This window comes from Leptodactylus fuscus, chromosome 1 (genome assembly GCF_031893055.1).
Source record: "Leptodactylus fuscus isolate aLepFus1 chromosome 1, aLepFus1.hap2, whole genome shotgun sequence".
In the NCBI taxonomy this organism is placed as follows: domain Eukaryota; kingdom Metazoa; phylum Chordata; class Amphibia; order Anura; family Leptodactylidae; genus Leptodactylus; species Leptodactylus fuscus.
In genome coordinates this window covers 194843195-194857833 of record NC_134265.1, presented here as the reverse complement: position 1 = coordinate 194857833, position 14639 = coordinate 194843195, and the positions used below count along the sequence as shown (strand labels likewise).

Below are 14639 nucleotides of genomic sequence, written 5' to 3'. Positions count from 1 at the left end.
ATTCCAGTAATAGCTTCCAATCCTGACGAGTTTAAACAGACTGGTAAATTCCGGTTAATGTCAGAATTGGCGACTATTTCTGAAACTGAAGGGGAGAAGAGCTGCTGCATTCTGCTTTACATTGAAATATTGCTACAGGGCAAAAATTACTTGTATAAAACAATGACGCTCTTTACTTTGTTGGGTGTGTATAGTATGTGTAAGTATATCTTGTTTTTCTCCTTTTCTTGGATTCTTTATTTTGGAATTTGACTAATGGCAGGGGTCAAAGAGGACGGATGTCTCTGCTGTCCTGCCTGTTGTTCAGGTATCTGTGTAACCTTGTACCTCAGGGACATCACTGGGATTTGATGGTTAATCAAACAGTCCTACTATATGTCTTATAGACTGTTACTGTTCCCTAATATTAGCTTCGCTATGATGGATATTTAAGGGGAATTTAGCACCAGAAAATTACCCTTTTTTAAGCCGTTTTTATGTTAAACTGTTGTTCTTTTCATTTTCTAAAATTTTTCCAAATAACTACATATTTTTTAAAAAAAGAAGTACTGACATTTTTATTCTGACCACTAAGGTCAATTATCAGTTGAAGTCACACCTACATTGAGACATTGTCAAACCATAAAAGTGCTGATCATGCCCCCTTTTCTGAGGCAACCTGCACATAAATTGCAGAAGTCACATATAATGTGTTTGCTACTCTGACAGCCTGAGAGATTGGCCTAACTGGGAGGTCACGCCTTTTTTTGGAACCCACCCTGAATTTCTGAGACAGTCGGGCCTTCTTCATATCTGCGTCGGTAATCCGTTCAGGGAAGTCCGCATGGGGAACCCCCCCGAACGGACTACCGAACGCATTGGCAAGTGGTGTGCAGTGAAAGCCCACAGACTAATGTGGTCCATGTGCTTTCTTCACAGTCTCCGCATGGAACATGCGGACAGAAAAGTAGTTCTTGATCTACTTTCCTGTCCACATGACTCGTGCGGAAACCGTACGGAAAGCACACAAACCACATTATGGTCTATGGGGTCTGTGTGCTTTCCATTAGGGGGGGGGGTCTCCCTGTGGACTCCCTGAACGGATTACCAATGCAGATGTGATCAAGGCCTCAGGTAGTATGGATTACAACAGAAGATAATACTTCTATAGATAAACCCATTGACAGATATTGCATCCAATACTGACAATAGATGATGTTACAGTTTATCTACTCCCCCTCTTTATACAGAGCATTCCTAAAAAAAAAAAAAAAAAAAAAAAAAAAAAGTCTCCTATAGATCAGGCAAGACAACAGCGCCCATAAACATATATGTGTGTATATATGTGTGTGTGTATATATATATATATATATATATAGTCGTGTAACTACCGCAGGTGTTTTTTTTGTTTTTTTTTTAATAGGCCTTTTTTTTTTTTTTTTAATAGGCCCTATTTACTTGCCGATCCTGGCTGGGCCAGTAAGTGACACCGCGGGCCCCACAAATACTATCATTATACTCGGGGGTCTTTGCAGACTGCCTGGGCCAGGATCGGTAAGTGACACCGCGGGCCCCACAAATACTATCTGCAAAGACCCCCGAGTATAATGATCGGAGGGAACGTAAAAAACACTGTTACTTACCTCTCCACGATCCTGCCAGGCCTCCTTCCTAGTTGTCTGACGTCACATGAACCCGGCCTGCTTCCCGGGTCATGTGACGTCTGACGTCATAGAAGAAGGACGGCAGTGGAGAAGACAGCGTAGGAGCCGGGGGACAGGTAAGAAACAGTAAATTTTTATTCCCCTAGGTCTCTGATTATTATACTCTGGTGTCTGAAAAGACCCCAGAGTATAATAATTGTTTATGGGTGTCCACTATGGGCTATAATACTGTGTGCAGAGGACACTATAGGGGATAATACTGTGTGCAGGGGCCACTATGGGGTATAATGCTGTGTGCAGGGGCCACTATGGGGGATAATACTGTTTGGAGGGGCCACTAAGGCACATAATACTGTGTGCAGGGGCCACTAAGGGACATAATACTGTGTGCAGGGGCCACTAAGGGACATAATACTGTGTGCAGGGGCCACTAAGGGACATAATACTGTGTGCAGGGGCCACTAAGGGACATAATACTGTGTGCAGGGGCCACTAAGGGACATAATAGAGTGCGGAGGAGGGGTCGGTCGAGGTCTTCGGTGTCAGTTGGGGGGGGGGCCATGTCAAAAGTTCGCCACGGGGCCCCGCCATTCCTAGTTACGCCACTGTATATATACCGTATTTTTCGGACTATAAGACGCACTTTTTTTCCTCCCAATATGGGAGGAAAATGTGTGTGCGTCTTATAGTCCGAATGCAGCGTGTGCAGCGTCTGTGTCCTGTCTATGAGAATCAAAAGGAGAGCAGCACGGTGCCTGCCTGCTCTGCCCCTCCTTCCCTGTCTGTGTCGCATGTTTGCAGGAGCGAGATATGAGAGGCAGGGAAGTAGGGGCGGGCCAGACAGGTGAAGGAAGCGTGGTTTCAAGCTTGCCGAGAAAACCACGCCTCCTTCTCCCGTCTGGCCCGCCCCTCCTTCACTGCCTCTCAGATCTGGCTCGTGCAATGAAGCCACACAGACAGGGAAGGGAGGAGGAGGCGTGGTTTTCTCGGCAAGCTTGAAACCACGCCTCCTTCACAGGCCAAATGGGAGGAGGAGGCGTGGTTTTCTCGGCAAGCTTGAAACCACGCCTCCTTCACCCGTCTGGCCCGCCCCTTTTTCTGTTCTTGCATAGCTTCACTGCAGGGTGTCTCTTTCCATCCATGGATGAGATTAGATAGACAGACAGACAGACAGACAGATAGATAGATGCAATATACTGTCCCTGAGTAACCCCAGCACATAGGCTGCATAGGGTGGGAACAATGGAGGGGGCTGCTCCAAGTACTACAAGTCCCAGCATCCTGTGCAACATGCAAACCTTAACCTACATCATGTAACGTGGAGGAGGGAAGTATATGGGGTGCAGAGAGACATATTAGAGATATTACATGGGTAGAAATAAGATAGATAGATAGATAGATAGATATGTTCAAATCACCCCCATATCCCTAGAATACATATAAAGCAAAAACATTACTGTGAAACACATACACATTTGGTATCCCTGTGTCCGAAAGCCCCCGGTTCTATTTACATTGGTGAAATATTATATTATTAGGTTATTAAATATTTCACCAATTTTTTTTCCTTAAAATTTTTTTTTCCCCTATTTTCCTCCTCTAAAACCTTAGTGCGTCTTATGGTCCGAAAAATACGGTATATATATATATATATATATATATATATATATATATATATATAATAAAAAAAACTATCGGAAAATGCAAACAGATTTGAAAAAATATTTCAATATCTGGCTTTAATAAATTCAAAAAATTGGCAGCACATTCATTTAGAGTTAATATTTTGACATCCAGATATATACTTAAAGGGATTCAATCATTAAAAAGCTATTTTTTTTGTTCCTAACACGTAGGAATAGCCTTAAGAAAGGCTATTCTTCTCCTACCTTTAGATGTCTTCTCTGCGCCGCCGTTCGGTAGAAACCCCGATTTTCTTCAGTATGCAAATGAGTTATCTCGCAGCACTGGGGGCGGTCCCCAGCACTCAAACAGCACTGGGGGCGTCCCCAATGCTCCGAGAGAAATCTCCAGCGCTGTCTCCATCTTCGTCTAGAACGGCCTCTCTCCCCTTTTCTTCCGGCGCTGGCTTCAAACTCCAAACCAAGATGAAACAAATACATATACCCTATTGAGGTGAAGTCTAATTTGATAATTCTCAATAGGGAGGATCCGGTGTAGATAGAACACGTCTGGCCGAAAACAATGAATCTGTACCACCAAATCAGCAAGATGCAAGAAGAATCTCTATTTGGTGTATACAGCGTGCAACTGAACATGTCTAAAGAACTTTATATTTGTCCAGGGACTACTGCAAATTTGCACCTAGGCACAAGGGCACTATAGCACTGTAGGAAAGAGCCTAGACACAAGGGCACTGTAGGAAAGTGCCTAGCTAAAAAGGCACTGCAGGAAAACGCCTAGGCACAAGGGCACTGTAGCACTGTAGGAAAGCGCCTAGGTTAAAGGGCACTGTAGGAAAGTGCCTAGGTTAAAGGGCACTGTAGGAAAGTGCCTAGGTACAAGGGCACTGTAGGAAAGCGCCTAGGTACAAGGGCACTGTAGGAAAGCGCCTAGGTACAAGGGCACTGTAGGAAAGTGCCTAGGTACAAGGGCACTGTAGGAAAGTGCCTAGGTACAAGGGCACTGTAGGAAAGTGCCTAGACACAAGGGTACTGTAGGAAAGTGCCTAGACACAAGGGCACTGTAGGAAAGTGCCTAGACACAAGGGCACTGTAGGAAAGTGCCTAGGTACAAGGGCATTGTAGGAAAGCGCCTAGGTACAAGGGCACTGTAGGAAAGCGCCTAGGTACAAGGGCACTGTAGAAAAACGCCTAGGTACAAGGGCACTGTAGGAAAGCGCCTAGGTACAAGGGCACTGTAGGAAAGAGCCTAGGTACAAGGGCACTGTAGGAAAGAGCCTAGGTACAAGGGCACTGTAGTAAAGAGCCTAGGTACAAGGGCACTGTAGGAAAGAGCCTAGGTACAAGGGCACTGTAGGAAAGAGCCTAGGTACAAGGGCACTGTAGGAAAGAGCCTAGGTACAAGGGCACTGTAGTAAAGAGCCTAGGTACAAGGGCACTGTAGGAAAGAGCCTAGGTACAAGGGCACTGTAGGAAAGTGCCTAGGTACAAGGGCACTGTAGGAAAGCGCCTAGGTACAAGGGCACTGTAGGAAAGCGTCTAGGTACAAGGGCACTGTAGGAAAAAGCCTAGGTACAAGGGCACTGTAGGAAAGCGTCTAGGTACAAGGGCACTGTAGGAAAGAGCCTAGGTACAAGGACACTGTAGGAAAGCGCCTAGGTACAAGGGCACTGTAGGAAAGCGTCTAGGTACAAGGGCACTGTAGGAAAGAGCCTAGGTACAAGGGCACTGTAGGAAAGAGCCTAGGTACAAGGGCATTGTAGGAAAGAGCCTAGGTACAAGGGCACTGTAGGAAAGAGCCTAGGTACAAGGGCACTGTAGGAAAGAGCCTAGGTACAAGGGCACTGTAGGAAAGCGCCTAGGTACAAGGGCACTGTAGGAAAGCGCCTAGGTACAAGGGCACTGTAGGAAAGAGCCTAGGTACAAGGGCACTGTAGGAAAGAGCCTAGGTACAAGGGCACTGTAGGAAAGAGCCTAGGTACAAGGGCACTGTAGGAAAGCGCCTAGGTACAAGGGCACTGTAGGAAAGTGCCTAGGTACAAGGGCACTGTAGGAAAGAGCCTAGACACAAGGGCACTGTAGGAAAGTGCCTAGACACAAGGGCACTGTAGGAAAGTGCCTAGACACAAGGGCACTGTAGGAAAGAGCCTAGGTACAAGGACACTGTAGGAAAGTGCCTAGACGCAAGGGAACTTAATTGCTGCCTCATCATGAATTAAGAGTGCCGTCCTGCACCAGATCAAGCCATGCTGGTCTTGATGAATATCCCCCACAGTGTCTAAGTTTTGACCCCCGGAAGAAGGCTTAGCGTGCCGAAACGTGCGTCGGGCTGACAAACAGACACTGGGTGTTCTTGCCTTACATCACAGTGATTCTATATGGGTAAGATGGCATATTTCTTCTTGATGTAGACCTATCCTTATTGTATTTTACATTATGTGTGCATTATACCTGCGGCTCTGCCTCCCTGATGACAATATGTTGTAAACATGGGTTTATCCCTGTTCCTGCTTCGGAAATACATATTATTGGTCATTTTCTGACTTTATGTGGAATTAAGGAGAGTGTTCTTTCTGCAATCAGGACATTATGACTATATACATGCTTAGTCAATACTAGGAGAGTAGTTTAGCCGCATTCGGGTAGTGTGATTATTTAATAAACTGTTTGTGGAGGTTGCATCAGGTGTAGTTCATCTTACTATATATATATATGTGCAATACTATTTCACTAAGATTCATCTATGTGTACTGTTTTATACGGTGTTTTGCATCTGTCCAGTATATGTGTATTTCTCTATATTGATGTATATAATTTTAACATTGTGTTAATAAAGGTATATATTTTTTATACTTGAACCTGTAGTTGGATATGTTGAGTGTCGATAACCATCTGGCCTGTTCCAGTTTTGTGTTTGTAGTGCATTTTTAGTCTAAACAGTTTTAAACTGTGCCAGTTTTATTAAAGTGTCTGATTTGACAAATCTTCTCAGTATACCACACTCCTTTTCCAATTCTCATGATCCATTTCTCACAAAAGTTAGAAAAGTTTTTAAAAGGTGTCCAAAATACTTACCGTAATAAATGTGAAACTCAGCATATTAGACGCAGAATTCTGATGCACTTTGCTTGATCTCCGCCAGAGAATCCATAGTTAATAATGTTGCATGCTCTGCAGCTCAGTGTGGAGAACAATTCGCCCCCTCAGCACTGGGATTGTCGGGCACACTTTTCCAGTCTATCCCTTCTCCTGCTGTGTGTTTTTTTTTTGTTTTGTTTTGTTTTGTTTCAGGCTTCTTTTGTTTCCTGTGTGCCTTGTCTCCAGGCATTGCTGAAACAATAAACAGGGGCAGACAAGTGACATTCTTGGCTGAGAATCAGGGCAGGTCAGGGAAAGAACTCATTCATAAGGGAAGGCTCACATCTTAACTGAATGTATAATCATTGACATAACCTCCAGGTCTCCACTGTATTATATGACTGTGGCAGCCACTGATCTTCTGAGCGGCTGCCACATTTAGGCCAGGGCCTCACATGGAGGAAACACAACGGAAAAAAACATAGCGTTTCACAGTCACAGCAAAGTGGATGGGATTTTAGCAAATCCCATGTCTACTTTGTGGTTAAAAAATTCACTGCAAACGCAGCAATATCCAAAACTTTGTGGTTTTTTTAATCGCAGCATTTCAATTATACCTGTGGAAACTCCAGCAATTTCCCTATAGATATAATTGAAGCAAAAAGTCCACAAAGGAAACCTCTGTGAATTTTCTGTGTAAAGCACTGTGGGAAGAACCGCAAAGTGTTGCTGCCATGGTTTGTCCCGCAGTGCTTTTTGCTGCAGGACGCCTATCTGATGTTCCACATGCTATGACAGCCAGCCCCCATAGCACAGGTAATTGAATACCTGTGAGAGCAAGCAAGAAAGGGGGTGCAGTGACTTGGGGGGAGAAATTCTACTCCCATTACATTACGGGGGTTGTGACACCACTGGTAACCTCAGGTCTGTCACCAACAATCCCCAGGATCAGTTAAGTAAATTACTACTCCTAGGAAAACCTCTTTAACCACTACTTGGCCACCCATTGGGTATAGACATCCGAATAGTGGCCCTCCTTTTCTGAAAGGATGTACCTGTACACACTTGCAATTTTAAGCACTGCAGAAGTGGGGAGCTGGGGAGTAACTCCAGCAGGTAATGGCCTAGTTAAAGAAAAAAGTTTAATGTTTTCAAAGAGTACTTCACTTGAATAGTCAATTGTCCAATGCATTGTTTGTTTATGAGAGTTACAATCAACCAGTATAACATATTGCAAAACACAATAAACAAAAGAAAAAAATTCTACACTATGGTAATAGAGAATGTGCTGCAGTGAAGTAATGTGAAGAGAACCGTTATGTGCCTGCGTAGTATCTAGCAAGACACTCTAGAGGTGAATTCTCACCATATGTCCCAATGAAGGGGGGGAGGCTTTGAGGGGTGCAGTCTTTTATGGGTCATAATCTCCACAGTGTGGTCAAACTGGAGTAAAGTCTGTAGTTCCTTTGTTGTCAGGGGCACTAACCCTCCAAGATCTGGCAATGAATAGACAAGTACCCAGAATAATGCTACTTATCAACAATCTATCTGGTTCACGAATAACGTCCAAACCAATTAGTCATAATGCTTGAGGGTTTGAAACCCTTCTGATATAAGTTGGGATACCGCCTTCCAAAAGGTATACACAGATGGCCACTCCCACCACATGGAGCCAGGTCTGCCACACTCTTGCAAGCATAATGGGGAGTAATCGGGAACAAATTTAGACAACTGTAGTGGGTTCCTGTACCAGTGAAGCAGTAGCTTCTGGGCCACTTCCCAGTATACACAAACAACAACAGGGCATTTTCAATGGACATGACCCCCAAAATAAAGCCTAATGTAGCACGGTCAATAATCCATCAAAACGGTAGACGCCTACCACTAGAATCGTACCACAATGTACCAAAAGAGAGAACATATACAACAACACCAAACAAACTTACTTGTATTACTCAAAATAACAAAACATAAATGAGAAAAATATAAAAAAAAAAATTATTAAAGATAACACACAAATAAAATACGATTTTTTTTTTAAAAAAAAGACGTAATACAATACAGGATAAAGGTATCAGACTGACAACAAACAGAACACATATATAGGCATACAATATATATCACAAATATTCCAAAAATGTCAAAGATGTATAAATACAGTGTTGGCCAAAAGTATTGGCACCCCCTGCAATTCTGTCAGATAATACTCATTTTCTTCCAGAAAATGATTGCAATCACAAATTCTTTGGTATTATCTTCATTTAATTTGTCTTCAATGGAAAACCACAAAAAGAATTGTCAAAAAGTCAAATTGGATATAATTCAACACCAAACATATAAAAGGGGGTGGACAAAAGTATTGGCACTGTTTGAAAAATCATGTGATGCTTCTCTAATTTGTGTAATTAACAGAACCTGTTACTTACCAGAGGCACCTAACGGGTGGTGACAATAACTAAATCACACTTGCAGCCAGTTGAAATGGATTAAAGTTGACTCAACCTCTGTCCTGTGTCCTTGTGTGTACCACATTGAGCATGGAGAAAAGAATTAAAACCAAAGGACTGTCTGAGGACTTGAGTAGCAAAATTGTGAGGAAGCATGAGCAATCTCAAGGCTACAAGTCCATCTCCAAAGACCTGAATGTTCCTGTGTCTACCGTGTGCAGTGTCATCAAGAAGTTTAAAGCCCATGGCACTGTGGCTAACCTACCTAGATGTGGACGGAAAAGAAAAATTGACGAGAGATTTCAAAGCAAGATTGTGCGGATGGTGGATAAAGAACCTCGACTAACATCCAAACAAGTTCAAGCTGCCCTGCAGTCCGAGGGTACAACAGTGCCAACCTGTACTATCCGTCGGCATCTGAATGAAAAGGGACTGTATGGTAGGATACCCAGGAAGACCCCACTTCTTACCCAGAGACCTAAAAAAGCCAGGCTGGAGTTTGCCAAAACTTACCTGAGAAAGCCAAAAACGTTTTGGAAGAATGTTCTCTGGTCAGATGAGACAAAAGTAGAGCTTTTTGGGAAAAGGCATCAACATAGAGTTTACAGGAAAAAAAAAGAGGCCTTCAAACACAAGAACACGGTCCCTACAGTCAAACATTGCGGAGGTTCCCTGACTACCAACAAATTTTGCAGCATAATGTAGGGCCCAGTGTGAGAAAGCTGGGTCTCCCTCAGAGGTCATGGGTCTTCCAGCAGGACAATGACCCAAAACACACTTCAAAAAGCAGTAGAAAATGGTTTGAGAGAAAGCACTGGAGACTTCTAAAGTGGCCAGCAATGAGTCCAGACCTGAATCCAATAGAACACCTGTGGAGAGATCTCAAAATGGCAGTTTGGAGAAGGCACCCTTCACATCTCAGGGACCTGGAGCAGTTTGCCAAAGAAGAATGGTCTGAAATTCCAGCAGAGCATTGTAACAAACTCATTGATGGTTACCGGAAGTGGTTGTTCGCAGTTATTTTGTCTAAAGGTTGTGCTACCAAGTATTAGGCTGAGGGTGCCAATACTTTTGTCCGCCCCATTTTTGGAGTTTTGTGTAAAATGATCAATGATCTGACTTTTTTTTTTTTTTTTTTTTTTAATTCTCTTTTGTGTTTTTTCATTGCAAGCAAAATATTTTTCGGACTATAAGACGCACCAAATTTCGGAGGAAAATGAGGGTGCGTCTTATAGTCTGAATGTGGGTTTGCAGCATGGCCGCGCTACTGTCACCGCTGGTTTTCTTCAGCGGCAGTAGCGCGGCAATCTGCAGGCCCCGGCAGCTAAGACACTCCCCGGCATCTGCTGTAATAGACCGGCGGATGCCGGGGAGTGTCTTAGCTGCCGGGGCCTGCAGCAACTCCCATATATTAAATATTTTACCATTTTTTGCCTGAAAATTTTTTTGCCCTATTTTTCTCCTCTAAAACCTAACCCAACACTGTATGAATACTGACATACAGACATACAGTACAATGCATAGATCCATTGCCCGCTGGGGGACGAAGGTTTGCATGCCGAAATGCTCATTGGGGCGATGTCAGCAGGCAACAGATCTATGCATTGCACTCTGTGTCAACATGGGTATGTTTCTACTTTAGTCTGTATCTTTTACCAATGGGTATGCTGTGCAGATAGTGTTCAACATCTAAGTTTCTTATCTCATGTTGGGTTGCTTTTTTGCCACTTGATATTTACTTTTATGAGTATATGCACCCTTGTTTGAGAGCACAACGTAATCTTTATGAGAGTTTTACATAGTGCTCAGCGTTCCTTTTTCTGCATTCAGTTACCTTCAGACATGTGTCACATACCACAGTTGTCAGTATTCATAGTTATACATCTTTGACATTTTTGGAATATTTGTGATATATATTGTATACCTATATATATGTTCTGTCCATTGTCGTCAGTCTGAAACCTTTATCCTGTATTGTATTATGTCTTTTTTTTTTTTTAATTTGTATTATTTTGTTTTATTTGTGTTAGTATAGTACTACAAGTAAGTTTGTTTGGTGGTGTTGTACACTTCCTAGTATGTGGTGCTTTTCGAGATTTTGGATACCCAGTGTATACCCGAATGCAGTCAGATAGCAAGAGTTGAGTTTGTAAGTCTGTTTCCCATCACAGATTATAGCCCAGTTTACAATCAGATGTCCCGCTAATTATTACCAAATGAAAGATCAAGATCCATTTAGACTTCCCTGCCTCCGCCATAAAATGTTAATGGGCTGAAAGGGGGGGAACAGTCAGCAAGGAGAAAGGGACTTAAAGTATCTCTCACTTGTAGATATTTATAAAAAAAAAATCTTGATATGAGAGGTAATATGTGCCAGTGAAGTCCTGGAAGGTCTGGAGCCCACTGTCTAGCAACAAGTGCTTGATATGTACTATCCATTGAGTGGTCCAATTACGTAATGGCAGGAATGGCTGAAAGGCAAGTAGGTATTGTAGGGGCAAAGCCTGGAGGGATTTGGTGTGGTTCTTTTTGTTAGTCTTAAGGAGATAGGAATGAGTAGACCTCAAGGCCATTATGGACTGATGTAGTGCCAGTTGTAGGGGAAATAGCAGGACAATCAAGGAGATGCAAGCTGCCTCCCTTTTCAATAGAGACCCATTGCAGAGGTGAAGAGTCTTGACACCAGAGTATATGGTGGGTTAAGATGGAGGAGGAGGAGTAATTTTTGACACCAGGAACACCCATACCTCCTCTACATAATTTGGTCATCGAGGAATATCGCAGTCTAGGTTTATACCCATTCTGGGTAAAGTTAGTGTGTAGGCTAATCTAACAAAATGGGAACTAGGTAAGGGTATAGAACATTTCTAAAAATGTATAGCATTGCCTGCAATTCAAGCAACTTAACTACTGCTATGCGGCCCACCCAGGACAAGGTTGGGTAGATAAACTTTTCTAATAGCATGTAAATCTTTGTGAGAAATGGGACACAATGCTGAATGAGAGAACAACGCTGAACTAGGGTTAGTCAGGGAAACTTCTAGATAAGGCCATCCTGCCACTGGGAAATTAGTTGAGAGGACAGCATGAGTAGTTTCATCCAAACCAATATTAAGTATTTGGTACTTGTTGGTATTAACCTTATTGTATGCCACCACTCCAAATCTATTAAACGTCTGCTGGGTGGCAGATTTTATGATACATATAGCAGATTGAATTATGCCCTGCTGTATTCCAAATTTATTTAAATAGTAAGTCTCAGTGCACTCTATCAAATGCCTTTTCTGCATTCAGGACCAGGTGCAGAGTGGGCATTCAAGAGGCCTCTGCCCACTGCACGAGGTTTATGAATGGGAGCACGGCTGCAAAACCGGACAGGAATAGGACTTGTCTTGAGTTTTGCCATACAGACTCTCGGCCAGCACACAGATCTGTGGACTACAAGGTCCTGTACATGGGCCCATAGAAATGAATGGGTCATTGTGCTATCTGGGAAAAGCCTGGATATCACACTGAACTAGCAAATGGTCCTGTGCATGGGCCTATATCTGACGTGTCCAATTTCCCACCAACTTTTGAAAGGTGGAGTGAATGATCCATAAAATATTTGTGCACATAAACTCTCAAAGTTAGACCTCTCCTTTATGACGTTTTAACATCAGAATTGGGAAGTGTAGGACTTAATAAATTCCTCCCATTGGATTTAACATAGTGGTTTGTTTGTTTTTTTTTGTTTGTTTTTTAAAGTGGACAACTATCTACACAAGAGAGTTGCTGTTATATTCTATTGAAGTATTCCTCAGCGTATGGTCCATCAACCTACTAAATGGATGCCATCTAATCATTGTTTCTTATCCTTCTCTCAGGCATGCCCCTGAATCACTTGCAGACAATATTTACTCCCGGGAGTCAGATGTCTGGAGTTTTGGGGTCCTACTCTATGAACTTTTTACATATTGTGAAAGAAGCTGCAGTCCGTCAGCTGTAAGTTGTTGATACAATAAACACATAAAGATCTATTGGTGCAAAATTACTAAGATTGGAGCATAGTATGCCAGTTTTAATGAAAGGCTGCATCAGAGTGAGATGCACCAAAATTATTAAGAGGTGTACGTGTTTTTAATAATGTTGACTTTCAAGGCATGATGAATTGTGCCCTTACGTCTGGCTTTTCATAGGAATATCGTCGTATGATGGGACCTCACAATTCCCAGCAAACTGTTTGTGGACTTGTGGAACTATTACGAGGCGAGAAAAGACTGTGTTCTCCACCAAGTTGCCCAGTAAAGGTAGGAGGACACTATACCCAGAAGATGTGGCTGTGACTGTGCCTGTAGGAAATCTTTTTTTTTTCTTCTCCTACTACATCCTTTAAAGCATAGCTTAAAGGGATCCTACCATTAAAACACATTTTTTTCTCGTTGACATGTAGGAAAGCCTTAAGAAAGGCTATTCTTCTCCTACCTTTAAATGTCTTCTCTGCACCACCGTTCCGTAGAAATCCCGGTTTTCGCCGGTATGCAGATGAGTTCTCTCGCTGCACTGGGGACGGGCCCCAGCGCTCAAACAGCACTCGGGTTGTTCCCAATGCTGCAAGGGAACTCTCCAGTGATGCCTCCATCTTCTTCAGGTACATCATCTTCACATGTCTTCTTCCGGCGCAGGCGGTCAAACTTGTATGCCTCGGGCATGCTCAGTCGGCTCTGCAGAAAAAAAATGTGTTTTAATGGTAGAGTGCTGTAAGGATACATGTAAAGGTGATACCAGTAAGGAAAAAAGAAAGGAACGTGCGTCGGGTGAGCCACTGCATCCCATTTTCCCTCCTGCATATTTGTTACAATATGAGTTCCTTTCTTTTTTCCTTACTGGTATCACCTTTACATGTATCCTTACAGCACTTGAGCCTTGACTAGGTTAGATTGGTATACATGTTCATGGAGCTAACACCTCTACTTGCCATTACTATTGTCTGTGGCACTTGTATTCTATGTTCATTGTCCATTGAGCATGGTATACTTCCTGCTATATACATAAACTTTTTTTTATATTGAGGTCTGTTATTTTTCACGTTATAATATATATCTGTATTGCTGTCCCCCGAACTTCCTTATAGCAGTTTGAATTTCATGTGCATTTATTTATATCTTTATAATTGGGATTGCATAGTGAACTGTCCCCGCTGACTCCCTTTTGTGTACATTTACTGCATCTTACTGCATCCATATTTTAAATTATGTTACAAATAAACATTGTTTTAAATTTGGAGTACTTTTTATATATTCTTTGAGTGTCAAACTGCCTATATTTGTCTTTTTCTCTGTGGTATAGTTTTTCAGGTATTGACACGCACTTAATGAGGACCTTATCATTACAATGACCTTTTGAGTGACTTTGATGCTTTTTCTGGTTCACTCTCTATTTGCGTGTGCTATGTTGTTTGTTTTGTCACTTACTGAAGAGTACTGACATGTGACACAGCTATGCAGAAGGAGCTCATAGATTGGCATCCCTAACTATATACAGTACTTCTAGTCTCTTAGACTATTTAGTAGAATATAGAGAGAAGGATATTTGCAGAGCTTGCAGAAGGTCTGTATAGTCTCTAAGATTAAAAAAAAAAAAAAAAATGACACCAGCGAGAAGGGGTTAGGGGCTCTAATCTCATTAAATTCAATAAATACGCCAAATGACCTAGGGATGTCATTTGGGACAAAGGGAGGTAAGTTGTGCAAGATCAATGCTCAACCATAGAGATTGTGATCTCCAATTCATGTGCATTTAGCAGCTTGGTGATTTGTTGTATAGAACATAACATCTATCTTTATTGC

At 42.5% G+C, this 14639-nt stretch overlaps 1 protein-coding gene across 1 annotated transcript in view; it reads left to right on the top strand.

The window, feature by feature from the left end:
• The window catches only part of JAK3 (Janus kinase 3), a 132211-nt gene that overhangs the window by 117266 nt on the left and 306 nt on the right, over nucleotides 1-14639 (top strand). The window contains exons 22-23 of the mRNA XM_075281096.1: nucleotides 12678-12795; nucleotides 12990-13100. Coding sequence (XP_075137197.1) covers nucleotides 12678-12795; nucleotides 12990-13100 — 229 coding nt within the window. The remainder of the gene's footprint in view (nucleotides 1-12677; nucleotides 12796-12989; nucleotides 13101-14639) is intronic.